General features: G+C 37.4%; 1 protein-coding gene across 2 annotated transcripts; it reads left to right on the forward strand.

Annotated features, from left to right (window-relative positions):
• The first annotated feature begins 42 nt into the window (after positions 1–42).
• Positions 43–25,930, forward strand: ATG12 (autophagy related 12). Of its 2 annotated transcripts, XM_082455833.1 has the most exons (4): positions 43–510; positions 8,562–8,698; positions 24,038–24,100; positions 24,763–25,930. In XM_082455833.1, exons 1-4 carry the CDS (start codon positions 348–350, stop codon positions 24,820–24,822), a joined length of 423 nt encoding a protein of 140 aa, XP_082311959.1. In that variant the 5' UTR covers positions 43–347; the 3' UTR covers positions 24,823–25,930. The 2 variants fall into 2 exon arrangements, with proteins under 2 accessions (XP_082311959.1, XP_082311958.1); XM_082455832.1 differs by lacking the exons at positions 24,038–24,100; positions 24,763–25,930 and adding an exon at positions 9,375–19,687 and having other exon boundaries at positions 111–510.
• Positions 25,931–26,896: the final 966 nt, after the last annotated feature.

Below are 26,896 nucleotides of genomic sequence, written 5' to 3' on the forward strand. Positions count from 1 at the left end.
GGGCGGGGTCGGCGCGGAGGGAAGCGGAAACAGCTCCAGGCCGGAGCTCGAAGCATAGGGGCGCCTGCGCACCCGGCGGCTCACTGGGACGTTGCCTACCGACCTTTTCCGGAAACTTGCTGTTGGGGGGTGGGGCGGGTTGTGGAGAAACAGTAGTTGGTCTATCAGCGATCAGGGGACTGCAACAGGTTCGACGCAGAGGACCAACCTGCAATTCCGACTTTCAGTGGTGGGTTGGGTTCTCCCCGCCCCTACTCCGGCGCCTCCCAAGCGCCGCTCTCCGGCACAAAGCCCGCCCACTGCATGCGCTGAGCCACCACTTCCGCCCTCACCTCCCTCCAAGCAAGATGGCTGAGGAGCCGGAGTCTGCGCTGCAGCTCCCTCCCTCAATTGCTGCTGAAGGTGAAGGACCCACGGACGTCTCACCAGAAACAGCCACTCCGGAGCCCCCATCTTCCGCTGCAGTCTCTCCGGGAACAGAGGAACCTGCCGGTGACACCAAGAAGAAAAGTAATTTTCAGAGCAGTTTCACTCTGGGCAGAGGCGGGAGGTTGAGGTTGTCTTCGAATAGGGATGGCGGCTAATAAAGAAGCAAAATTTAGAGGAGGGCCGGTTCCAGACGAGGTTTTTGACCAGTCACGAGAGAGGAAGTATACTTTTCGGCTTTTAAGACGTTTGAGTTAAGTGCCTCGAAAGAAAGCTGTCTCTGGACGCACCTTCGCGGTGTGGTACCCAGGTTTTGAATGTCACGGCATTTATTACGCTGTACTCTCATCTTGCTTTGAAATGACCAGACTGAGAGCTCTTTGAAGGTGGGAACTCTGTGGGATCTTGATAGTTCCAGGTACTTAACGCGGGATCTAATTATTTGAATAATAATTTTAGCTAATAAGGATGGTCTGCGGCAAATCTGAATTAGAATCCACACCTTCCGACTAGGTCGCTGTTTTTTATACCAAATGCGTGTGATTTCACACCTTGGCCCAAAAAACGGGGGTTTTACCCAGCATGAAGACTGCTAAGGGAAAACTAAAGGCAGAGGCATCGCCTTTTAAAAAAAAAAAAACACCGTTTTGGAATCTTTGTAAAGGAATCATTTCGTTGCTTGAACTGGACCCTTTATTGCTTGAGAATTAGTCCTCAACCCTTTATTGCTTGAGAATTAGTTCGCCATTGTAAAATACAGTAATTCCTAAGTGGAGCACTCTATGTAGAGTTGCCTATGAGAAAATCAGGAAGTCGTTTTCTCACGTTGTGCTCAGTGATCTCATGCCCTTTCATCCATCATCACTTTCTGCTGCTGTGAAGGATAATTGTCTCTGCCAGCACTGTCCCCCTTTTAAGTCAGACTGCCTCTACATTTGGGGGAAATCTTTTCTGTCATTGACACATTATTCACCAATAAATAAACAAAAAACTATAATTATTTCTGTAGGTAACCACTAGACTCGTTCTTCAGTTGAATCCCATGAGTTTTAGAGATTCTTTTTCTTTTTTATTGGAGTATACAGTTGGTTAACAATGTTGTGTTAGTTTCTGCTGTACAGCGAAGTGAATCAGTAGTGTTGTTCCCTTTTTTCCCTTGCAATTTACTATAAGCAGAAACAGACTTTCAAAGAGTTTGTCTTAATATCTAGCAGTCTTAGTCAACAATTAACTACGTACTTGACCCTGAAGATTGCTGTGTAATACTGTGACTAAAAAATAAGGCCCGCATTCCCAGATATGGCCTGAGGTTATATGGCATGTTTTCTTGAATCTGCACAATTTATGATTTTTAACCATCATTTAAAAATCGAATTTTCATCTTCTGGCTCCTGTGAGCATTTGAGTTAGCCTCTGTGATAGAAAACTTACTTTCTAGCTATTGAATGTCTACCCTGAAGTTGTCATCCTTTTTTGAGGACCTTTCTCATGGAAATAGCTTAAATATTTCATATGCTCCACCTTTGGTTTAATCTACATATTACTGAAGCAGACCGAGCTTGTTAGTTCTGGCGGCACTTTAGGATCACCTGAGGGAGCTTCTAAACATAGCAGTGCCGAGGCCCAATTTCCAGAAGATTCTGATTTAATTGATGTAGACATCTGTATTCTTATACATGTTCCCCCAGTTGAGTCTCCTGTGTAGCTAGAGTGGAGAACTACAAGCAAATCACCTTTAGAATTAAAAAAAGTAATAATAAAGTACAGCTATCATTATAATAAATATTTTTCCTTCTCTAGCTTCTTGCTCTCGCTCTCTTCAGTAATTCTTCACTTCACTTTCTTCTTCACTTTCTTGCAATGCCCAGTTGCAACTGACTGATAGCCCCAGGGGATTGAAGGAACAGAGACAGGGAGGTATGGAAGTTGAGTTAACCAAAATCTCCTTAGTTATCTCCCAATTCATCTCTTTTGCTTAGATAACTGAGGGTAGGATTACTAAATGGAAGAAGGAAGATAAACTTTAGTAGGAAGATAAACTGTGCATTATGTGTACTAGATGGCTCCATTCCAGGGGTAAACATCAGTAAATTGATCTCAGTAACCTCATTGGGACCCAATTTTTAATACCAAGGAATGGGACAGGAAGGATATAATAGAATAGAGTTGACTTTAGGGGGCAGCAGAACACCTCTGCTTTCAGTGTTTCCTTTGATTGTGGATGTCTTTTTAATTTTTTTAAATTGAAGTATAGTTAATTTACAATGTTGTGTTAGTTTCAAGTGTACTGCAAAGTGATTCAGTTATACATATATGTATATTTTCTTAATCAGATTCTTTTCCATTATACGTTATTACAAGATAGTATAGTTCTCTGTGCTATAAGCAGGTCCTTGTGGTTTACCTATTTTATACATAGTAGTGTGTATATATAAATACCAAACTCCTAATCTATCCCCCCATCCCCCCCATAAGTTTGTTTTCTGTTTGTGACTCTATTTCTCTTTTGTAAATAAGTTCATTTGTACCATTTTTTCAGATTCCACATATAAGTAATATCATATGGTAATTGTTTTCCTCTGACTTCACTTAATATGATCATCTCTAGGTCCATCCATGTTGCTGCCAGTGGCATTATTTCGTTCTTTTTATGGCTGAATGATATTCCACATCCTCTTTACCCATTCATCTGTCGATGGACACTTAGGTTTCTTCCATGCCTTGGCTATTGTAAATAGTACTGCTATGAACATTCGGGTGCATATATCTTTTCGATCATGGTTTTCTCCAGATATATTCCCAGGAGTGGGATTGCAGGGTTTTATGGTAACTCTATTTTTAGTTTTTAGTTTTTTAAGGAACCTCCATACTGTTCTCCATAGTGGCTGCAATTTACATTCCCACCAACAGTGTAGGAGGCTTCCTTTTTCTCCACACCCTCTCCGGCATTTATTATTTGTGAACTTTTTAATGATGGCCATTCTGACTGGTGTGAGGTGATATTTCATTGTAGTTTTGATTTGCATTTCTCTAATAATTAACAATATTGAGCATCTTTCATGTGTCTTTTGGCTGTCTGTCTGTCTTCTTTGGAGAAATGTCTATTTAGGACTTCTGCCCATTTTTTGTTTGGGTTGTTTGTTTTTTGATACCAAGCTGTAAGAGCTCTTTGTATATTTTGGAAATTAATCCCTTGTCTGTTGCATCATTTGCAAATATTTTCTCCCAGTCTTTTCATTTTGTTTATGGTTTCTTTCACTGTGCCAAAGCTTTTAACTTTCATTAGGTACCATTTGTTTACATTTGCTTTTATTTCCATTACTCTAGGACACTAATCCAAAAAAATATTGCTGCAATTTATGTCAAAGAGTGTTCTGCCTATGTTTTCCTCTAGGAATTTTATAGTATCCGGTCTTACATTTAGGTCTTTAATATATTCTGAGTTTATTTTTGTGTATGGTGTTAGTGAATGTTCTAATTTCATTCTTTTACATGTAGCTGTCTAGTTTTCCCAGCACCACCTACTGAAGACACTGTCTTTTCCCATTGTATATTCTTGTCCCCTTTGTAGTAGATTGCTTGACCATAAGTGCGTTGGGTTTATTTCTGGGCTCTCTATCCTGTTCCATTGATCTATGTATCTGTTTTTGTGCCAATACTGTACTGTTCTGATGACTGTAGCTTCATAGTATAGTCTGAAGGCAGGGAGTGTGATTCCTCCAGCTCTGTTCTTCTTTCTCAAGATTGTTTTGGCTATTCAAGGTCTTTTATGTTTCCATATAAAATTTAAAAATATTTGTTTTAGTTCTGTGAAAAATGCCATTGGAAATTTTATAGAGATTGCATTGAATATGAAGATTACCTTGGGTAGCATAGTCATTTTAACAACACTGATTATTCCAACCCAAGAACACAGTATATCTTTCTATCTGTTTGTGTTGTTTTCAATTTCTTTCATCAGTGTCTTACAGTTTTTGGAATACAGGTCTTTTGCCTCCTTAGGTATGTTTATTCCTAGGTAATTTATTCTTTTTCATACAATGGTAAATGAAATTATTTCCTTAATTTCTCTTTCTGATATTTTGTTGTTAGTATGTAGAAATGCAACAGATGGGACTTCCCTGGTGGTCCAGTGGTTAAGACGCTGCGCTCCCAGTGCAGGAGCACAAGTTCGATCCCTGGCCAGGGAACTAAGATCCCGCATCCCTCACAGTGCAGCCTAAAAAAAAAAAAAAAAAAAAAAGGAAATGCAACAGATTACTGTACATTAATTTTGTGTCAAGCAACTTAACCGAATTCATTGACGAGCTCTAGAAGTTTTGTATCACATGGATTGATTTGCAGATATTGAAAACTCCTTACATCCCTGGGATAAATCCCACTTGATCATGGTGTATGATCCTTTTCATGTATTGTAGGGATCAGTTTGCTAGTATTTTGTTGAGGATTTTTGCATCTATGTTCATTGGTGATACTGGCCTACAATTTTCTTTTTTTGTGATGTCTTTTTCGGGTTTTGGTATCAGGGTGATCATGGTCTCAGAGTAGTCTCTTATGATCCTTTGTATTTCTGTGGTGTCTGTTGTAACTTCTACTTTTTCATTTCTGATTTTATTAATTTGGGCCCTCTCCCTTTTTTCCTTGATGAGTCTGACTAAAGGGTTATCAATTTTGTTTATCTTTTCAAAGAACCAGCTTTTAGTTTCTTTGATCTTTTCTGTTGTTTTCTTCATCTCTGTTTCATTTATTTCTGCTCTAATCTTTATGATTTCTTTCCTCCTGCTAACTTTGGGTTTTGTTTGTTCTTCTTTCTCTAGTTGCTTTAGATGTAAGGTTAAGTTGTCTGAGATTTTTCTTGTTTCCTGAGGTAAGCTTGTATCACTATGAACTTCCCTTTTAGAACAGCTTTTGCTGTGTTCCACAGGTTTTAGATCATTGTGTGTTCGTTTTCATTTGTCTCTAGGTATTTATAATTACCTCTTTGATTTCTTCAGTGAGCCATTGGTTGTTTAGTAGCATATTGTTTAGCTTCCACGTGTTTGTGTTTTTTGCAGTTTTTTCTAGTAGTTGATTTCTAGCCTTTGTGTTTTTTGCAGTTTTTTTCTAGTAGTTGATTTCTAGCCTTGTAATGTTGTGGTCGGAGAAGATGTTTGATATGAATTCAGTTTTCTTAAATTTTCCAAGGCTAGCTTTGTGTTGCAGCATGTGATCTATCCTAGAGAATGTTTCATGTGTACTTGAAAAGAATGTGTATTCTGCTGCTTTCGGTTGGAATGTTCTGTAACTATCAGTTAAGACTATCTAACCTAATGTGTTGTTTAAGGCCTGTATTTCCTTATTGACTTTCTGTCTGGATAATCTGTCCATTGATGTAAGTGGGGTGTTAAAGTCCCCCACTATTGTGTTACTGTCAGTTACTCCTTTTATGTCTGTTAACATTTGCCTTATATATTGAGGTGCTCCTGTGTTGGGTGCATATATATTTACAATTGTTATATCTTCTTCTACTGATCCTTTCATTATTATGGAGTGTCATTCTTTGTCTCTTGTAACAGTCTTTATTTAAAAGTCTATTTTGTCTGATATAAATATTGCAGCTGTGGCTTTCTTTGGAGTTCTGTTTGTGTGGAATACCTTTTTTCCATCTCCACACTTTCTGTCTGTATGTGTGTCTAGATCTGAAATGTGTCTCTGGTGGGCAGGAAAATATATGGGTCTTGTTTTTGTATCCATTCAGCCAGTCTGTCTTTTATTGGAGCATTTAGTCCATTTTCACTTAAGGTAATTATTGATATGTATGTTCCTATTGCCATTTTGTTAATTATTTTGGATTTATCTTCGTAGGTCTTTTTTTTCCCCTTTTCTTCTTTTGTTCTCTTCTCTTGTGATTTGATGACTGTCTTTAGTATTATGTTTGGATTCCTTTTTCTTTTTTGTGTGTGTACCTATTATAGATTTTTGTTTTGCAGTTAACACGAGGTTTTTGTATAGGAGCCTATATCTGTACGTGCTTTTGTTTTAAGTTGCTGATCTCTTAATTTCAAATGCACTTTAGATACCCTGCATTTGTACTCTTCTCCTATCAATATTACTGTTTTGATATTATATTTTACATCTAATTGTTTTGTGTATCCTTTAACTATTATGGATATAGATGATTTTACAATTTTTGTCTTTTAACTTCCCTACTAGCTTTGTGTGTGGATGATTTCCTGCCTTTATTATATGTTTGCCTTTACCAGTGAGCTTTTCCGTATCATAATTTTCTCATTTCTATTTGTGGCCTTTTATTTTCCACCTACAGAAGTTCTTTTAGCATTTGTTATAAAGCTGGTTTGGTGGTGCTGAATTCTTCTAGCTTTTGCTTGTCTGTAAAGCTTTTGATTTCTCCATCAAATCTGAACAAGAGCCTTGGTGGGTAGAGTGTTCTTGGTTGTAAGTTCTTCTCTTTCATCACTTTAATTATATCATGCCACTCCCTTCTGACATGAAGAGTTTCTGCTAAAAAATCAGCTGATAGCCTAATGGGAGTTCCCTTGTATATTGCTTTTGATATTTTCTCTTTATCTTTAATTTTTGTCATTTTGGTTACAATGTGTCATGGTGTATTTCTCTGTGGGTCAATCGTGTATGAGACTCTCTACACTTCCTAGACTTGGGTGACTGTTTGCTTCCCTAGGTCAGGGAAATTTTCAGCTATTATCTCTTCAGATATTTTCTCAGGCCCGATCTCTCTCTCTTCTTCTGGGATATAATGTGAATATTACCACATTTGATGTTGTCCCAGAAGTCTCTTAAACTGTCCTCATTTCTTTTCATTCTATTTTCTTTATTCTGTTTGGTGGCAGTGATTTCCAGTATTTTGTCAGAAGAACTGATACATTTTTCTGCCTCATTTAGTTTAATGTTGATTCCTTCTAGTGCACTTTTCTCTTCAGTTATTGTATTTTTCAATTCCATTTGGTTGTTCTTTATATTTTCTAATTCTTTTTAATGAAGTAACTTCAGGAGACAGATTCATAGTCTCTCTGTTTGCATCTTTGTATTTTGAATTATTGAAACCTTTGATTTCTCAGAAACCTTTTTGGCCCCTAGTTTTTGTATTTTCTTTTTAATAATTTTTATTGTTTTCCTTTATTTAAAAGTTTACTGTAGAAAACTTGGTGATTACAAAAAGCACAAGTAAAATCAAGTGATTATCACCTATAATATCCCTACTGGGAAATATCATTTTGGTGCATATTCAACATTTATGTGAATATGTGCCTGTGATGGTTTTAATGAAATTGAAATCATATGCTGCTTTATATTTAGTATTTTTTGATAATTTTTTCATACTATTAAATATGCTTTTATAGTATCTTTAATGGCAGCTTAATTATCTTAAGGTTTAATAAGTGAGTTATGATCTGGTACTGTTCTAAACACTTTATATGTATTCATTTAATCTTCATAACAGTCTTATCAGGTTCCTGCTATTATCCTTATTTTACAAGTGAAGAAAATGTGGTACAAAGAGATTAAAGAGCTTATCTAGATATATGTATACATACTTAGCAAGTTGCAGAGCCAGGATTTTGAACCCAGGAAGTTCAGAGTGTGTGCTTTATATCTTTACTACAGTATATACATCCTACCATAGAGTATAATATCCTTTACTTAACCAATCTCCTCTAAATATCTTTGTTGGAAATTTAGGTTTACCATTTTTTTCAATAAAAATAAATGTTTCGATGAAGGTGAAATTCTTCTAATTGAATCTTTTCATATCTTCCATTTATCATCTCAGGCATACTTCCAGTATCATAAATACATAAACTGTATGTTGATTGAAAGTTTAAGTTTTCTGAAGTCTTTTATATCACATTCTCTTTAGATGTTTCAGTGTACTTGTCAGTATAGTTTATCATTGAACAGCATGGGTTTGAACTAAGCAGGTCTACTTACACATGGACTGTTATCAATAAATACGTACTAGAATACTACATAATCCATTGTAGGTTGAATCCGTGATGCAGAACTGTGGATCCAGAGGGCTGAGTGTAAAGTTATAGACGGATTTCCGACTGTCTGGACATTGATGCCCCTAATTCCTGTTTTGATTGTGTCAACTGTATTTTTTTTTTCCTTTACAGTTGACATCCTGCTAAAGGCTGTGGGAGACACTCCTATAATGAAAACAAAGAAATGGGCTGTAGAGCGAACTCGAACCATCCAAGGACTCATTGACTTCATCAAAAAGTTCCTTAAACTGGTGGCTTCAGAACAGTTGGTAAGAAAACAATGGTGATCATTTCCCTACAAAAATTCACAAAACATTTGTCTCTCAGTATTCAAGGGGGATTTCAGGAGCATCCTTTGCAGATGCTCAGGTTCCTTATATAAGATGGCATATTTGCGTATAATCTCTACATATTCTCCCTTATACTTTAAATCATTTTTAGATCATTTATGATACCTAACACAATGTAAATGCTACATAAATAGTTGCTGGTACACAGCAAATTAAAGTTTTGCTTTTTGGAACTTTCTGGCATTTTTTTCCCCAAATATTTTCCATCACATTTGGATGAATCTGAGGGAGGATGCAGAACCCATGGATACAGAGGGGTTACTATAGCTCCTAGGCAACAGTGAATAACTGTTGTATATAGAAATACATATAGAGCCACATATGTTACTTCAGTAATGTCCTTTTATTTCTTTTGTTAGTGGAATTTCTGTGCTTTATTGAAGGATTCTCTGGAGAACCCTGAAAAGAAATGAATTTTAGATTTGCTTTTAAATGTGGACTGATTTTTTTTTTTTTAACCTACCATATTGGTTGTTTTCCTCAAAAAGTCACTGAATGCCCATGGAGAAAGATCTATCATAGAATACTGGTACAGAAAGTTTTGGGGTTTTCTTTGTTTTGGTATTAATGTTGCTTCCTTCCCATTCTTCTCAAGGTAATCAATATACCTTTGCCATGTGCTGTGGAAGAACTAAGAGGTATACAGTTGACCCTTGAACAACATGAGTTTGAACTGTGGCAGTCCACTTATACGTGGATTTTTTTCAATAAATACATACTATACTACTACACAACCTGCAGTTGGTTGAATCTGCCTCGTACACAGATTTTTGACTGCAGAGTGTGGGCGCCCCAACCCCCTCGTTTTTAAGGTTCAGGTGTACTTATTTCATATGATACATGTTAAGCATTTCACGGTGAGTTGTTAGGATTAAAAATTTAAATGCCACAGGTTTTTAATTTGGCCACAGAAGTTTAAATGTCTACATGTATTTGACATTTTGTCACATGTTATGTTAATATATGGAATGCCTTTATCTTCAGACCACAGTCTTGGTCATTGTTAACTCAGGTAATGTATATGTGGATAGATAATTGAAGAATCACTAAGTATTTTTTAAATACAGTTATGTGTAAGGATTGGGAAGGGCTATAGTTGATTGTGAACACAAGAGTGAGAACTGGTAGAATGAATGAAGTGATTTTTTATGAAAGTGAGGTGTGTTGGAATTTATTTTTTGTCAATGAAAAGGAGGAAACTACTCTGATCTAAGATTTTGGTGGTAAGTGGCTTTCACAAAAGTGTCATGTCATGGGTGCAAAAGTAAGTGCAAGATAGGTTAATCACTAGAAGTTATTTGAGGTAAGGATAACATAGAACCAGGGATTCCTCCAAAGGAAGTTGTAAGGGAAAAGTGATGGGGATTTTTGAGTTTTACAGGTGAACATCTCTGTTTGTGATCACTCGGAGTGAGAAAAGATCTGTTTTATAAGAGTGCCGTGTAGAATTTAATTAAATTTCAGAGATGGGCAAGAATATTATAGTGTCATCCACTTGCATATGGTAGCTAAAACCTGAGGAGCAGAGGACCTTGCCTAGAGTCCAAGTCTAAATGGAAAAGTTAGGGTGGTGAGGACATACACTTAAGAGAAATGAGCAGAGGTTATCTCTACTAAGGGTATACCATGAAGAGTTGGAGAGGTAGGTAACCAGAGGAGTACCAAGTAATTAAGGCATTACTTTTAGAAATTTGTGGATATAAGAAAAGGTGAAAGAATGCTGTGTTCTATGTTAATGTTAGAGTTTTGACATTTTGTATTGCTTATATTCAGTAATCTGAAAGGATGTGGTTGAAGTCAATATATATTAGGTTGAACCATGTAAAACTGTCATCAATCAATCATTTTAACCAAAAAAACTCAGCAATTTCATATGGTCCAACTTTAAACCTTTGTAGCACATCTGATTATCTCTTCCCATTTAAGCAATAGGAAACATAAACAAAAGTAGTCTTTTTTGTCACTTTTCTAGATTAAACTAGAACTCACATCTTCTGGCTTCATAGAGCTATACCCTACATTATTTTCACAAAATAAATGTCAAAAGAAAAAGTAATGCTGGGGATTCTGGGAAGATAGCAGTGGTGTCAGAAGGCATGAATTCCCACAAAAATATAGTCAACTAGAAAGCAAAACCAAAACCCCATGATCAGTATACTTATAACAAAACTTAGATGACAAGTATCCTCCTGAAACCTAAGATTCAAGTTGGTGGGAATACCCACCAGTGACCACAGGATCTGCGTCCTATTAGCAAATGTGCTGAAAAAAAGAAACAGTAGGATTGGCATCTGATAGCACTGAGAAAGGGAGAACCTGGAAATAGCTAACAGGCATTCACTGGAAAGTACAGTGGGCCAATTTAAGAATAGTAGCTGAAATTGAGAGCGTTTGATTCTTTCTAATAGCAGGTGATTACAATATATCTGCACTAAGGAGGACTTAAGGGACTGGAGCAGTCTATCCCCTGAGAACTCTCAAAACAGACTCCGGCTCCCTTCCAAGACAAGATACCACACTGAATAGGAACTTATGGAAGTGAAACACATTTAAGCAGGGAAAGGAAGGAAAAAGAAGGACCTGGTCAAAATGGAGAGGAACAACCTGGAAAGCTCAGAAAGCAGAGCTGCAGGACTTCCCTGGTGGTGCAGTGGTTAAGAATCCGCCTGCCAATGCAGGGGACATGGGTTTGATCCCTAGTCTGGGAAGATCCCACATGCCGCGGAGCAACTAAGCCCATGCGCCACAACTGCTGAGCCTGCGCTCTAGAGCCCGTGAGCCACAACTACTGAGGCTGCGTGCCACAACTACTGAAGCCCGCACGCCTAGAGCCTGTACCCCGCAACTAGAGAAAGCCCACGTGCAGCAACGAAGACCCAGTGCAGCCATAAACAAATAAAATGTTAATTGTTAAAAAAAAAGAGGGCTTCCCTGGTGGTGCAGTGGTTGAGAATCTGCCTGCCAATGCAGGGGACACGGGTTCGAGCCCTGGTCTGGGAAGATCCCACATGCCACGGAGCAACTGGGCCCGTGAGCCACAATTACTGAGCCTGCGCGTCTGGAGCCTGTGCTCCGCAACAAGAGAGGCTGCGATGGTGAGAGGCCCGCGCACCGCGATGAAGAGTGGTCCCTACTTGCCGCAACTAGAGAAAGCCCTCGCACAGAAACGAAGACTCAACACAGTCATAAATAAATAAATAAATAAATAAAAGAACATGAAAAAAAAAAAGAAAGAAAGAAAGAAAACAGACCTCCATATTGTTCAACACTATACAAAAAACAACAGTAGAGGGAGCTCTGTGGAGTTAGAAAAACTACACCCATTTCATTCTAAAAGTTGAAGAAAACTGATTTCATATACAAGTAAGCAACAGAGGAGTATCAAGGTCAAATCCTGCACAATGTTATAAGGAAGCAAAATAAAGAACAGAGTAACATCCCTAAAGACAATGAAAGCATGCCAGAGAAAAATGTGCCTACAAGCAAGTCAGTAACTGATTTATTATGTCAAAACAAGTGTCAAAAGGAAGGTGATAGAAGACGCGAAATAGCAACATAAATCAGCAGTAGGAAAACTTGAAGTGACAGAGCTCAGGAAAAGAATTATAGGTTAAAAGTTATTTCAGAAATGAGACTAAACTAGATGGAATATAAGAGCAAATAAACAACAGGTAATGGCTGAAGAAAAATAGAAGAAAAAAAAAGAATTTTCAAAGTCAAAAAGATATACCTAGGAATAAACATACCTAAGGAGGTAAAAGACCTATACTCTGAAAACTATAAGAAACTGATGAAAGAAATAGAAGATGGGCGGGTCTGGGCAAGATGGCGGAAGAGTAAGCCGTGGAGATCACTTTCCTTCCCACAGATACATTAGAAATACATCTACACGTGGAACTGCTCCTACAGAACACCCACTGAACGCTGGCAGAAAATGTCAGACCTCCCAAAAGGCAAGAAACTCCCCACGTACTTGGGTAGGGCAAAAGAAATAACAGAGACAAAAGAATAGGGACGGGACCTGCACCAGTGGGAGGGAGCTGTGAAGGAGGAAAGGTTTCCACACACTAGGAAGCCCCTTCGTGGGCGGAGACTGCAGGTGGCAGAGGGGGGAAGCTTCGAAGCCATGGAGAAGAGCGCAGCCACAGGGGTGCGGAGGGCAAAGCGGAGAGATTCCCGCATGGAGGATCGGTGCCGAGCAGCACTCACCAGCCCGAGAGGCTTCTCTGCTCACCCGCCGGGGCGGGCGGGCGGGGGCTGGGAGCTGAGGCTCGGGCTTCGGTCGGATCCCAGGGAGAGGACTGGGGTTGGCGGTGTGAACACAGCCTGAAGGGGTTAGCGCACCACAACTAGCCAGGAGGGATTCCGGGAAAAAGTCTGCAGCTGCCGAAGAGGCAAGAGACTTTTTCTTGCCTCTTTGTTTCGTGGCGCTCAAGGAGAAGGGGATTCAGAGCGCTGCCTAAACGAACTCCAGAGGCAGGCGCGAGCCGCGGCTATCAGCGCAGACCCCAGAGACGGGCATGAGATGCTAAGGCTGCTGCTGCTGCCACCAAGAAGCCTGTGTGCGAGCACAGGTCACTCTGCACACCGCCCCTCCTGGGAGCCGGTGCAGCCCGCCACGGCCAGGCTCCCGTGATCCGGGGACAACTTCACCGGGAGAACGCATGGTGTGCCTCGGGCTGGTGCAACGTCACGCCGGCCTCTGCTGCCGCAGGCTCGCCCCGCATCCATACCCTTCCCTCCGCCCCGCCTGACTGAGCCAGAGCCCCCGAAGCACCTGCTCCTTTGACCCCGTTCTGTCTGGGCGGGGAACAGACGCCCTCAGGTGACCTACACGCAGAGGCGGGTCCAAATCCAAAGCTGAACCCCGGGAGCTGTACGAACAAAGAAGAGAAAGGGAAATCTCTCCCAGCAGCCTCAGAAGCAGTGGATTAAAGCTCCACAAACAACTTGATGTACCTGCATCTGTTGAATACCTGAATAGACAACGAATCATCCCAAATTCAGGAGGTGGACTTTGGGAGCAGGATATATTAATTTTTCCCCTTTTCCTTTTTTTTGTGGGTGTATATGTGTATGCTTCTGGGTGAGATTTTGACTGTATAGCTTTGCTTTCATCATTTGTCCTAGGGTTCGGTCCGTCTTTTTTTTTTTTTTTTTTTACTTAATTTTTTTTTCTTAATAAACGTTTTCTTAATTTATTCCTTCTTTTCTATTTTTAAAAATTAAAAAAAAATTTTTCTTAATAAGTTTTTTCATATTTTTTATTTTAAAAAATTAAGAAAATTTTTTTCCTTAATAAATTTTTTCGTAATAATTTTTCCCTTATTTTTTATTATAAAAAATTAATAAATTTATTTTTAAAAATTAAAAATAATTTTCTTAACTTTTTTCTTAATTTTTTTTCTTATTTTTTATTATAATAGCTTTATTTTATTTTATTTTATCCTCTTTCTTTCTTTCTATTTTTTCTCCCTTTTATTCTGAGCCGTGTGGATGAAAGGCTCTTGGTGCTCCAGCCAGGCATCAGGGCTGTGCCTCTGAGGTGGGAGAGCCAACTTCATCTCTCAGAGATCTCCATCTCAACATCAAGACCCAGCTTCACTCAACGACCAGCAAGCTACAGTGCTGGACACCCTATGCCAAACAACTAGCAAGACAGGAACACAGCCCCATCCATTAGCAGAGAGGCTGCCTAAAGTCATAATAAAGCCACAGACACCCCAAAACACACCACCAGATGTGGACATGCCCACCAGAAAGACAAGATCCAGCCTCATCCACCAGAACACAGGCACTAGTCCCCTCCACCAGGAAGCCTACACAACCCACTGAACCAACCTTAGCCACTGGGGACAGATACCAAAAACAACGGGAACTACGAACCTGCAGCCTGTGAAAAGGAGACCCCAAACACAGTAAGATAAGCAAAATGAGAAGACAGAAAAACACACAGCAGATGAAGGAGCAGGGTCAAAACACACCAGACCTAACAAATGAAGAGGAAATAGGCAGTCTACCTGAAAAAGAATTCAGAATACTGATAGTAAAGATGATCGAAAATCTTGGAAATAGAGTAGACAAAATGCAAGAAACATTTAACAAGGACGTAGAAGAACTAAAGAGGAACCAAGCAATGATGAAAAACACAATAAATGAAATTAAAAATACTCTAGATGGGATCAATAGCAGAATAACTGAGGCAGAAGAACGGATAAGTGAACTAGAAGATAAAATAGTGGAAATAACTACTGCAGAGCAGAATAAAGAAAAAAGAATGAAAAGAACTGAGGACAGTCTCAGAGACCTCTGGGACAACATTAAACGCACCAACATTCGAATTATAGGGGTCCCAGTAGAAGAAGAGAAAAAGAAAGGGACTGAGAAAATATTTGAAGAGATTAAGTTGAAAACTTCCCTAATATGGGAAAGGAAATAGATAATCAAGTCCTGGAAGCACAGAGAGTCCCATACAGGATAAATCCAAGGAGAAACACGCCAAGACACATATTAATTAAACAATCAAAATTTAAATATAAAGAAAACATATTAAAAGCAGCAAGGGAAAAACAACAAATAACACACAAGGGAATCCCCATAAGGTTAATCCCTATAAGGTTAACAGCTGATCTTTCAGCAGAAACTCTGCGAGCCAGAAGGGAGTGGCAGGATATACTTAAAGTGATGAAGGAGAAAAACCTACAACCAAGATTACTCTACCCAGCAAGGATCTCATTCAGATTTGATGGAGAAATTAAAACCTTTACAGACAAGCAAAAGCTGAGAGAGTTCAGCACCACCAAACCAGCTTTACAACAAATGCTAAAGGAACTTCTCTAGGCAAGAAACACAAGAGAAGGAAAACACCTACAATAACAAACCCAAAACATTTAAGAAAATGGGAATAGGAACATACATATCAATAATTACCTTAAATGTAAATGGATTAAATGCTCCCACCAAAAGACAGACTGGCTGAATGGATACAAAAACACGACCCATATATATGCTGTCTACAAGAGACCCACTTCAGACCTAGAGACACATACAGACTGAAAGTGAGGGGATGGAAAAAGATATTCCATGCAAATGGAAATCAAAAGAAAGCTGGAGTAGCAATTCTCATATCAGACAAAATGGACTTTAAAATAAAGACTATTACAAGAGACAAAGAAGGACACTATATAATGATCAAGGGATCGATCCAAGACGAAGGTATAACAATTGTAAATATTTATGCACCCAACATAGGAGCACCTCAATACAAAAGGCAAATACTAACAGCCATAAAAGGGGAAATCGACAGTAACACAGTCATAGTAGGGGAGTTTAACACCCCACTTTCACCAATGGACAGATCATCCAAAATGAAAATAAATAAGGAAACACAAGCTTTAAATGATACATTAAACAAGATGGACTTAATTGATATTTATAGGACATTCCATCCAAAAACAACAGAATACACATTTTTCTCAAGTGCTCATGGAACATTCTCCAGGATAGATCATATCTTGGGTCACAAATCAAGCCTTGGTAAATTTAAGAAAATTGAAATCATATCAAGTATCTTTTCCGACCACAACGCTATGAGACTAGATATCAATTACAGGAAAAGATCTGTAAAAAATACAGACACATGGAGGCTACACAATACACTACTTAATAACGAAGTGATCACTGAAGAAATCAAAGGGGAAATCAAAAAATACCTAGAAACAAATGACAGTGGAGACACGACGACCCAAAACCTATGGGATGCAGCAAAAGCAGTTATAAGAGGGAAGTTTATAGCAATACAAGCCTACCTCAAGAAACAGGAAACATCTCGAATAAACAACCTAACCTTGCACCTAAAGCAATTAGAGAAAGAAGAACAAGAAAACCCCAAAGCTAGCAGAAGGAAAGAAATTATAAAGATCAGATCAGAAATAAAAGAAAAAGAAATGAAGGAGACAATAGCAAAGATCAATAAAACTAAAAGCTGGTTCTTTGAGAAGATAAACAAAATTGATAAACCATTAGCCAGACTCATCAAGAGAAAAAGGGAGAAGACTCAAATCAATAGAATTAGAAATGAAAAAGGAGAAGTAACCACTGACACTGCAGAAATACAAACGATCATGAGAGATTACTACAAGCAACTCTTTGCGAATAAAATGGACAACCTGGAAGAAATGGACAGATTCTTAGAAATGCACAACCTGCCGAGACTGAACCAGGAAGAAATAGAAAATATAAACACCAATCACAAGCACTAAAATTGAAACTGTGATTAAAAATCTTCCAACAAACAAAAGCCCAGGACCAGATGGCTTCACAGGCGAATTCTATCAAACATTTAGAAAAGAGCTAACACCTATCCTTCTCAAACTCTTCCAAAATATTGCAGAGGGAGGAACACTCCCAAACTCATTCTACGAGGCCACCATCACCCTGATACCAAAACCAGACAAAGATGTCACAAAGAAAGAAAACTACAGGCAAATATCACTGATGAACATAGATGCAAAAATCCTCAACAAAATACTAGCAAACAGAATCCAACAGGACATTAAAAGGATCATACACCATGATCAAGTGGGGTTTATTCCAGGAATGCAAGGATTCTTCAACATACGCAAATCAATCAACGTGATACATCATATTAACAAATTGAAGGAGAAAAACCGTATGATCATCTCAATAGATGCAGAGAAAGCTTTCAACAAAATTCAACACCCATTTATGATAAAAGCCCTGCAGAAAGTAGGCATAGAGGGAACTTTCCTCAACATAATAAAGGCCATATATGACAAACCCACAGCCAACATTGTCCTCAATGGTGAAAAACTGAAACCATTTCCACTAAGATCAGGAACAAGACAAGGTTGCCCACTCTCACCACTATTATTCAACATAGTTTTGGAAGTGTTAGCCACAGCAATCAGAGAAGAAAAAGAAATAAAAGGAATCCAAATCGGAAAAGAAGAAGTAAAACTGTCACTGTTTGCAGATGACATGATATTATACATAGAGAATCCTAAAGATGCTACCAGAAATCTGCTAGAGCTAATCAATGAATTTGGTAAAGTAGCAGGATACAAAATTAATGCACAGAAATCTCTTGCATTTCTATACACTAATGATGAAAAATCTGAAAGTGAAATTAAGAAAACACTCCCATTTACCATTGCAACAAAAAGAATAAAATATCTAGGAATAAACCTACCTAAGGAGACAAAAGACCTGTATGCAGAAAATTAAGACACTGATGAAAGAAATTAAAGATGATACAAATAGATGGAGAGATACACCATGTTCTTGGATTGGAAGAATCAACATTGTGAAAATGAGTCTACTACCCAAAGCAATCTACAGATTCAATGCAATCCCTATCAAACTACCACTGGCATTTTTCACAGAACTAGAACAAAAAATTTCACAATGTGTATGGAAACACAAAAGACCCCGAATAGCCAAAGCAATCTTGAGAACGAAAAATGGAGCTGGAAGAATCAGGCTCCCTGACTTCAGACTATATTACAAAGCTACAGTAATCAAGACAGTTTGCTACTGGCACAAAAAGAGAAATATAGATCAATGGAACAGGATAGAGAGCCCAGAGATAAACCCACGCACATATGGTCACCTTATCTTTGATAAAGGAGGCAAGCATATACAGTGGAGAAAAGACAACCTCTTCAATAAGTGGTGCTGGGAAAACTGGACAAGTACATGTAAAAGTATGAAATTAGAACATTCCCTGACACCATACACAAAAATAAACTCAGAATGGATTAAAGACCTAAGTGTAAGGCCAGACACTATCAAACTTTAGAGGAAAACAAAGGCAGAACACTCTGTGACATAAATCACAGCAAGATCCTTTTTGACCCAGCTCCTAGAGAAATGGAAATAAAAACACAAACAAATGGGACCTAATGAAACTTAAAAGCTTTTGCACAGCAAAGGAAACCATAAACAAGACCAAAAGACAACCGTCAGAATGGGAGAAAATATTTGCAAATGAAGCAACTGACAAAGGATTAATCTCCAAGATTTGCAAGCAGCTCATGCAGCTCAATAACAAAAAAACAAACAACCCAATCCAAAAATGGGCCGAAGACCTAAATAGACATTTCTCCAAAGAAGATATACAGATTGCCAACAGACACATGAAAGAATGCTCAACATCATTAATCATTAGAGAAATGCAAATCAAAACTACAATGAGATATCATCTCACACCGGTCAGAATGGCCATCATCAAAAAATCTAGAAACAATAAATGCTGGAGAGGGTGTGGAGAAAAGGGAACACTCTTGCCCTGTTGGTGGGAATGTAAATTGATAAAGCCAGTATGGAGAACAGTATGGAGGTTCCTTAAAAAACTAAAAATAGAACTACCATACGACCCAGCAATCCCACTACTGGGCATATACCCTGAGAAAACCATAATTCAAAAAGAGTCATGTACCAAAATGTTCATTGCAGCTCTATTTACAATAGCCAGGACATGGAAGCAACCTAAGTGTCCATCACTGGATGAATGGATAAAGAAGATGTGGCACATATATACAATGGAATATTACCCAGCCATAAAAAGAAATGAAATGGAGGTATTTGTAGTGAGGTGGATGGAATTAGAGTCTGTCATACAGAGTGAAGTAAGTCAGAAAGAGAAAAACAAATACAGTATGCTAACACATGTATATGGAATCTAAGGGGGAAAAAAAAAAGGTCATGCAGAACCTAGTGTCAAGACAGGAATAAAGACACAGACCTACTAGAGAATGGACTTGAGGATATGGGGAGGGGGAGGGGTAAGATGTGACAGGGTGAGAGAGTGGCAGGGACATATATACACTACCAAATGTAAAATATATAGCTAGTGGGAAGCAGCCGCATAGCACAGGGAGATCAGCTCGGTGCTTTGTGACCACCTAGAGGGGTGGGATAGGGAGGGTGGGAGGGAGGGAGATGCAAGAGGGAAGAGATATGGGAACATATGTATATGTATAACTGATTCACTTTGTTATAGAGCAGAAACTAACACACCATTGTAAAGCAATTATACTCCAATAAAGATGTTTAAAAAAAAAAAGAAATTGAAGACAACACAAACAGAAAGATATACTGTGTTCTTGGATTGGAATAATCAGTGTTGTTAAAATGACTATGCTTCCCAAGGCATTCTACATATTCAATGCAATGTCTATAAAATTTCCAGTGGCATTTTTCACAGAACTAAACAAATATTTTTAAATTTTATATGGAAACATAAAAGACCCTGAATAGCCAAAACAATCTTGAGAAAGAAGAACAGAGCTGGAGGAATCACACTCCCTGCCCTCAGACTATACTGTGAAGCTACAGTCATCAAAACAGTATGGTATTGGCACAAAAACAGATACATAGATCAATGGAACAGGATAGAGAGCCCATAAATAAACCCACGCACGTATGGTCAAGCAATCTACTACAAAGGGGACAAGAATATACAAGGGAGAAAAGACAGTGTCTTCGGTAGGTGGTGCTGGGAAAACTGGACAGCTACATGTAAAAGAATGAAATTAGAACATTCACTAACACCATACACAAAAATAAACTCAGAATATATTAAAAACTTAAATGTAAGACCAGATACTATAAAATTCCTAGAGGAAAACAGGCAGAACACTTTGACATAAATTGCAGCAATACTTTTTTGGGTCAGTCTTCTAGAGTAAAGGAAATAAAAGCAAATACAAACAAATGGGACCTAATTAAACTTAAAAGCTTTTGCATAGCAAAGGAAACCATCCACAAAACAAAAATACAACCTAATGAATGGGAGAATATATTTGCAAATGGTATGACCAATAAGGGATTAATATCCAACATATATAAACAGCTCATACAACTCAACGTCAAAAAAACAAACAACCCAATTGTAAGGTGGGCAGAAGAACTGAAAAGACATTTTTCCAAAGAGGAAGTGCAGAGGGCTAACAGGCACATGAAAAGATCCTCAACATCAGTAATCATCAGGGAAATGCAAATCAGATCCACAGTGAGATATCACCTCACACCTGTCAGAATGGCTGTCATTGAAAAGAACACAAATAACAAATGTTGGCAAGGATGTGGAGAAAAGGGAACCCTTGTATACCGTTGGTAGGAATGTAATTTGGTGCAGCCACTGTGGAAAACAATATGGAGGTTTCTCAAAAAACTAAAGATAGAACTACCTTATGACCCAGCAATTCCACTCCTGGGTATACATCTGAAGAAAACAAAAACACTTGTTCGAAAAGATACGTGCACCCCTGTGTTCATAGCAGCATTATTTACAGCTGCCAAGATACGGAAGCAACCTAAGTATCCATCAGCAGATAAATGGATAGAAGATGTGTACACACACACACACACGCGTGCGCGCACACACACACACACACACACAATGGAATACTACTCAGCCATAAAAAAGAAAGAAATTTTGCCATTTGCAGCAACATAGATGGACTTGGAGGGCATTATGCTAAGTGAAGTGAGTTAAAGACAAATACTGTATGATATAACTTTACATGGAATCTAAAAAATACAACAAACTAGTGAATATAACAAAAAAGAAGCAGACTCACAGATATAGGGAACAAACTAGTGGTTTCCAGTTTGGAGGTGGGGGCACAATATGTGGGTGGAGGAGTGGGATATACAGACTGAAGGATGCAAGATAGGCTGAAGGATGTGTTGTACAACATGGTGAACATAGCCAATATTTAGTAATAACTGTAAATGGAAAGTAACCTTTAAAAATTGGATAAAAAATTTTTTAACTTAAAAAAAACGTTAAACTGCAGCATTTGGTTGCTCAGGCTCGGGGATGGGACCGGGGGTAGAATGAAAGGTAAAAAGAATTTGAGAAAATGACAAATACCTAGTATGAACAAAGGAGAGTAAACATAGAAATAGGAGTCCCTGAAGAAGAAAACCAAAGCAAAGGAACAAAACAAATACTTAAAATTATAATTCAAGGGAAATTTCTTCTAAAAAGATTTGAAACTACATATTAAAAAAATGTACCAAGATCCTGAGAATACCAACCCAGTGTAACAATCACCGAGACACATTCTGGTAAGATTACTGGATGTGAAATAAAAAGAAAAATCCTTTGGACATCTAGGGGAAAAAGGACATGGCTTAGGAAATTAGGTTACCATCAAAGTTGAGCAGCAAAGATACAAAGAAAGTGTGAGATAAGGATTTTATATACTACAAAACTGACTTTTAATCAGGGCACAAAACTGTTAGCAGTGTGCAGGAACTCAAGAGAATGCTGTTCCCATGAACCCTTCCTACAAAATCTCAAGTTTATAACAACCAAAATAACTAAAGAGACATCTATATAAAGACTGGTGATTTAAAAACAAATCATTATTCTTTAAAATTTTATCCTCCTAAGCTCTAGCATTTAGCTAAAGATTGGGTTTTGAAATTTTTACCTCCATGGAACTTCCATTTAAACTACCTTAATTGCTTTTTTTAAATTAAAGTCACTTTCAGTTGCTAACTCCTGTTACAGAATTTTATTAAGTTCTTGTAGTTCTCTACTGTATCTGCTGTACTGTCCCCTCAACACTCACATCTTACTTTTGTTTCTTTTGCCTGCAGAGTCCTAATTATTACTCTCTGCACCTAGTTAAGTCCTAATTTGTTCCTCAATTTTTTCTTCCAGAAAGCCTCTCCTGACCAAAAGGCTAGGCTAAACTAATGCCCCATCTTTGTGCTACAGACCTTGTCAGATGCATTTTTCCCATCTATATTCTTATCTTATTCAGGTATGTTTGCTTATTGAGGGGAGAGATCATATTAATCTTCATAATTTCAGACCTTGTGCATTTCCTAGCACATAATAGACACTCAGGGATTGTTTGCTGAAATAAACTAAATTGTTGTCCAGAGCCCTTTTCCTAATTTAAAATGTTCCAAAGAGTAAAATCTATGTTCACTCATAGTTAAACTGTCAGGAACTAAACACAAATTATTATATCTGTATCACAGGAAATTCACATTAAATGCACACCGATTTCTGTTGTTTCTGAAATTGTGTTAGAACCTTACTCAGCCTTAATAATGAGTTGATATTTAAGCATGAACTATTTTTAAATAATTTAATAAGTCTAACTAATGTCTATTGAGTACATATATCAAGCACTTATACTTGATGTGTACTGTCTCATTTTATTTTTCCCAGCAGCTTCAAGAAGTATAGGTCCTGTTATTTTCTGTATCTACAAACAAAGACACAGTTTGAGAAAAGTTATTTGTATTTATAGCCTGAATTCAAACCTAAATCTCAGTAGAGCCCCTACTCTTAATTACCACACTGTATTGCCTGAAGGAGAAATATAAGTGATATTTATTTTTGTTCTAGCTGGTGTCCCAAATAGTATCTATCAACCAACTATTCTGATAGATATATATTTTTAAGGACTATGTGAAGCCCAGGAAATTTGTCTTAAAATTTGATTGTAGACAAGGAAAATTGAATATGTTAACCTGCAAATAATGTTTTGTTTTCTAAAAAGAAAACTATCAGAAGTCACTTTGACGCTGTGATCTTTTGTTTCAGTATCTTCGGGAATTTTTTAAGTACTATAAATGTTTTAGTAGAAACAGACTAAACTGAAACATTGAACAGTGAATCCTTTAAGAAACAAGGTTGTAAGGACATTAGGTTTCAATTATGTTACATTTTTGCTACTTCATTTGGCTGCAAGTGACTTTACAGTGGTCTCACCCAGCCTGAAATTCAGTACTTCTGAGAGTTTTCAGAGGTGGTAATGGTCAAAAAAATCCAACCGTGCATGTCATTTACTCAAGAAAAATGTACCAATTATCTCAATTATTAGATGTTTTTATCTGAGGCTGTGTGTGTAAAATTTTGTTAGGAGAAATTCTGTCTTTAATTATAAATAAATGAGAAAATTGATATTTTTACTAATGTAATTTCTTGGATAAACCTTCAAAAGCTGTTTGTAAAAACAAAAGTTTCTTAGTTATAAAAAGCTGGGAACAAAAATTCTGTTATTCCTCCAGAGGAAAGACATGCTCTTCATAAAGATCTCACTAATTGACTAATTTATGAGAATTAGAAAGAAGGGGTTTAGGGAAGCTTTCTTCAGCTCTGAAGACAAACAATTTGAAATAGCTGGCTGATTGGCACCCAGAAAAATGCAGATTAATCTGGATACCATTAAAAATGAATCACCATAATTTTCTTCTTTCTTGCAGTTTATTTATGTGAATCAGTCCTTTGCCCCCTCCCCAGACCAGGAAGTTGGAACCCTCTATGAGGTAAAACATTACTGCTTTATTTTCTTCATGGAATATGCTCATCTGTGTATAGTATGATCATTAATTCATATCATTTAAAGAGATGATAAGCCATTCTTAATTGTCTATCAAGAAAAGAGATTACTTTCTTGTTCTCTGTTATATCTCTAACACCTTGAACTTAGTTGGATCTCAAATTATACAGTGATTGAAGAATTAAAGAATGAATAACACAAACAAGATGACTATGAAATATGACCAGAAAGTAAGATCTCCTTTTAGAAGATCCTGCATGTAGTATCTTCTACATTGTTTTTATAATCAGTAATCCAGATCTCCCTCCAAGAAATTGAAAAGGAGACTATGTAAGAATGACTTTATTCAGCATTCTTATACCACCATTACTAGAAAATAGTACATACATTATAGTCAGATGTAGAGAAGGGACAAGGTTAAAATATGTGTGCTTATCTGTGCTTAAGGTGCTTAAAGGACAAGTTTTATTAAACATTTATGATTACTAATATGTGTCCAATAGTAGCTTGCATCTGTTGAAAGAAATAGCCTTATAGATACATGTACATGTATTAGGATGTTTACGATCAGTATAACATTCTTTTTCTTAGTTTCATCTAAGAATAACAAAAATTGAGTTTAATTTATTGCCGTTTTTCTTTTTGTAGTGTTTTGGCAGTGATGGTAAACTGGTCCTGCATTACTGCAAATCTCAGGCATGGGGATGAGCTACAGAGGAAAAGATATTGCTAACTTAAAATGAGTCTTCACAAAGGAAACAGCTCTGAAAAGTTTTGATCTTGTGGCAAGAGACTTGTGGATGTGATCTCTTCAGCATGCATCTACTGTGACCCATGTCTATACATTTAAAATATCCACAGAGTAGATGGACTCACAAAAATGTGATTTGTATTAAAACACAAATCAGCATAAAAGATGGACATTAGGGTTTACCCATTACTACAACTATTGCTCCAGAGCTGCCTCCAAAGTATTGAAAAGGAGACTAAGATTATACAAAGCTGCTTTTGTACCACTTCTCAAAATGACTGAAATTGTTTACTTGAAAAATTAGCACTCTGCTGATTCCCCCCACCACCCATAAAAGTCAATTTATTAAAGGATTCTTTGGGGGCTTATTCAGGGGAGTGCAATTTGTTTGAGGTATGTGATATGCCTTTTCTCATTTACATTTCTATCTACAGTGTTACGTTGTGAAACAAAGTTGCATTGACCTGCTGGCTTTATTACCTTGCATAGTCCAGTAGAGGGCAACCCAGCTGGCAGAAAGAGTTAGGCAGTTTGGTTTTACCTCTTTGCCAGAAGATAATAGCTATTCCTGCTAATTTCTAGCAAACATCTAGCCAAGAGAGCACACATGTTGACACACCGGAAGATTGCTTTAGAGAAAATTTGTGGTTTCAGTTTAACTGTTTTATTGGGAAACAAGGAATTTTGCAGATTTTGGACAAATGAGTCATCTAACTATTTTCAATCTTATCATGTAATGATTCTTGAGCCCCAGTGGTTATAAGTGTGGTATTAATCTCTCTCTTACTTTTACAGTGTCAAAAGCACTCAATGAGTAAACGAGGCAGCATCTTTCAGTTTTTTATAATGAATTTTCCAACTTGAAAATGCCCAAAGAATAATTGGAAAATAGCTAGATTTTATGTGTATTTCATGCCATGACTAAAAGTACCATTTTTTACTGATGCTATTAAACTGATAATTGCTTTAAATAAGATTTAACCTTTTTTCTTCATTCTGTATTGTATTTGTAATACAGCATTTTTTTAAAAAATCCAATAAATTGAATGGAATGTTCAAACAGGATCTAAGGTGTATACAAGAATTCTAAGTGTTTATTTTCGAAGGTGATGAGAATGGTATGATTTTGTCAAAGGACTTTGAACTACACTTATGTCCTTTAAGTCCCAGAATGTACTTTATGGTTAATGATCTGCCATACATTATCATTAAGGGATGCTAAGGAACAGTTTAGTTTAAGGTGATGAAATCACTGTTCAGTTCTCATCTTCTGCCCGAGAACAAATTCCTAAGTCCCCTTATAATGATGTCCCTGTTTAATAAATTAATGCAGCTAGTATTTAGCACTGAAATAATACAGGTTGAATTGTGTAAAGGCTAAGTAAGAAATTAGTACGTATGTTGAAAGCTGGAAAGAATATTATTTTCAGGTCAAATAAGTTGAATATGGGAAGGCTCTGTTCTCTAGTTTTGTGCTCTTACAGTTTACTGAAGGATATGAATATATTTATATGCATATATATTTAACAGATAGCAAAAATGTGTTTAATCTATGTGTATCTTATGTTTACTGCTAAGGTTTCAAATGATAGACTATTTACTTACCTTAACAGTCAAAACTACTTGAGTTTGAATTTGTGTCATCAGCTTAATTATTCTTTTTTGATCTAAATAATTTATTAACTTATTAAATCTGAGGTTAGCTAAATATGTATACTTTGTTTTTTTCACCCACAACCTTTAAGAATATGTAGGGCTTTACACTTTTTAAAACTGTATTTACATTATTCTGTGCTGACTTTACAACATTTACTCATAAGCCTGGATCCCATAAGTTATTTGGTTATTAGAACCTAGAACGCAGTTCACAAAATATTTTTGCAGATGTCTGGTTTAAATGAGCTTGGGGGGGTGGGGAACTAAACCCTCAGGTTATATTTTGTTTTCCATATTTATGAATGAGAAAATCAACATCAGTAATGCCACGCTTTATCTTACTGTGCAAAGATGACCCATTTCACATACAGTGTA

The sequence above is a fragment of the Balaenoptera physalus genome (assembly GCF_965194825.1).
Source record: "Balaenoptera physalus genome assembly, chromosome: 3".
Taxonomy (NCBI): Eukaryota; Metazoa; Chordata; class Mammalia; order Artiodactyla; family Balaenopteridae; genus Balaenoptera; species Balaenoptera physalus.

Bases quoted from the DNA above. Each gene is read 5' to 3' on its own strand.
- ATG12 (XM_082455832.1), top strand. From the start codon at position 348: ATGGCTGAGGAGCCGGAGTCTGCGCTGCAGCTCCCTCCCTCAATTGCT. The intron at 511-8,561 runs GTAATTTTCAGA...TTTCCTTTACAG, and splicing joins CGGTGACACCAAGAAGAAAA to TTGACATCCTGCTAAAGGCT. The intron at 8,699-9,374 runs GTAAGAAAACAA...ATTCTTCTCAAG, and splicing joins TGGTGGCTTCAGAACAGTTG to GTAATCAATATACCTTTGCC.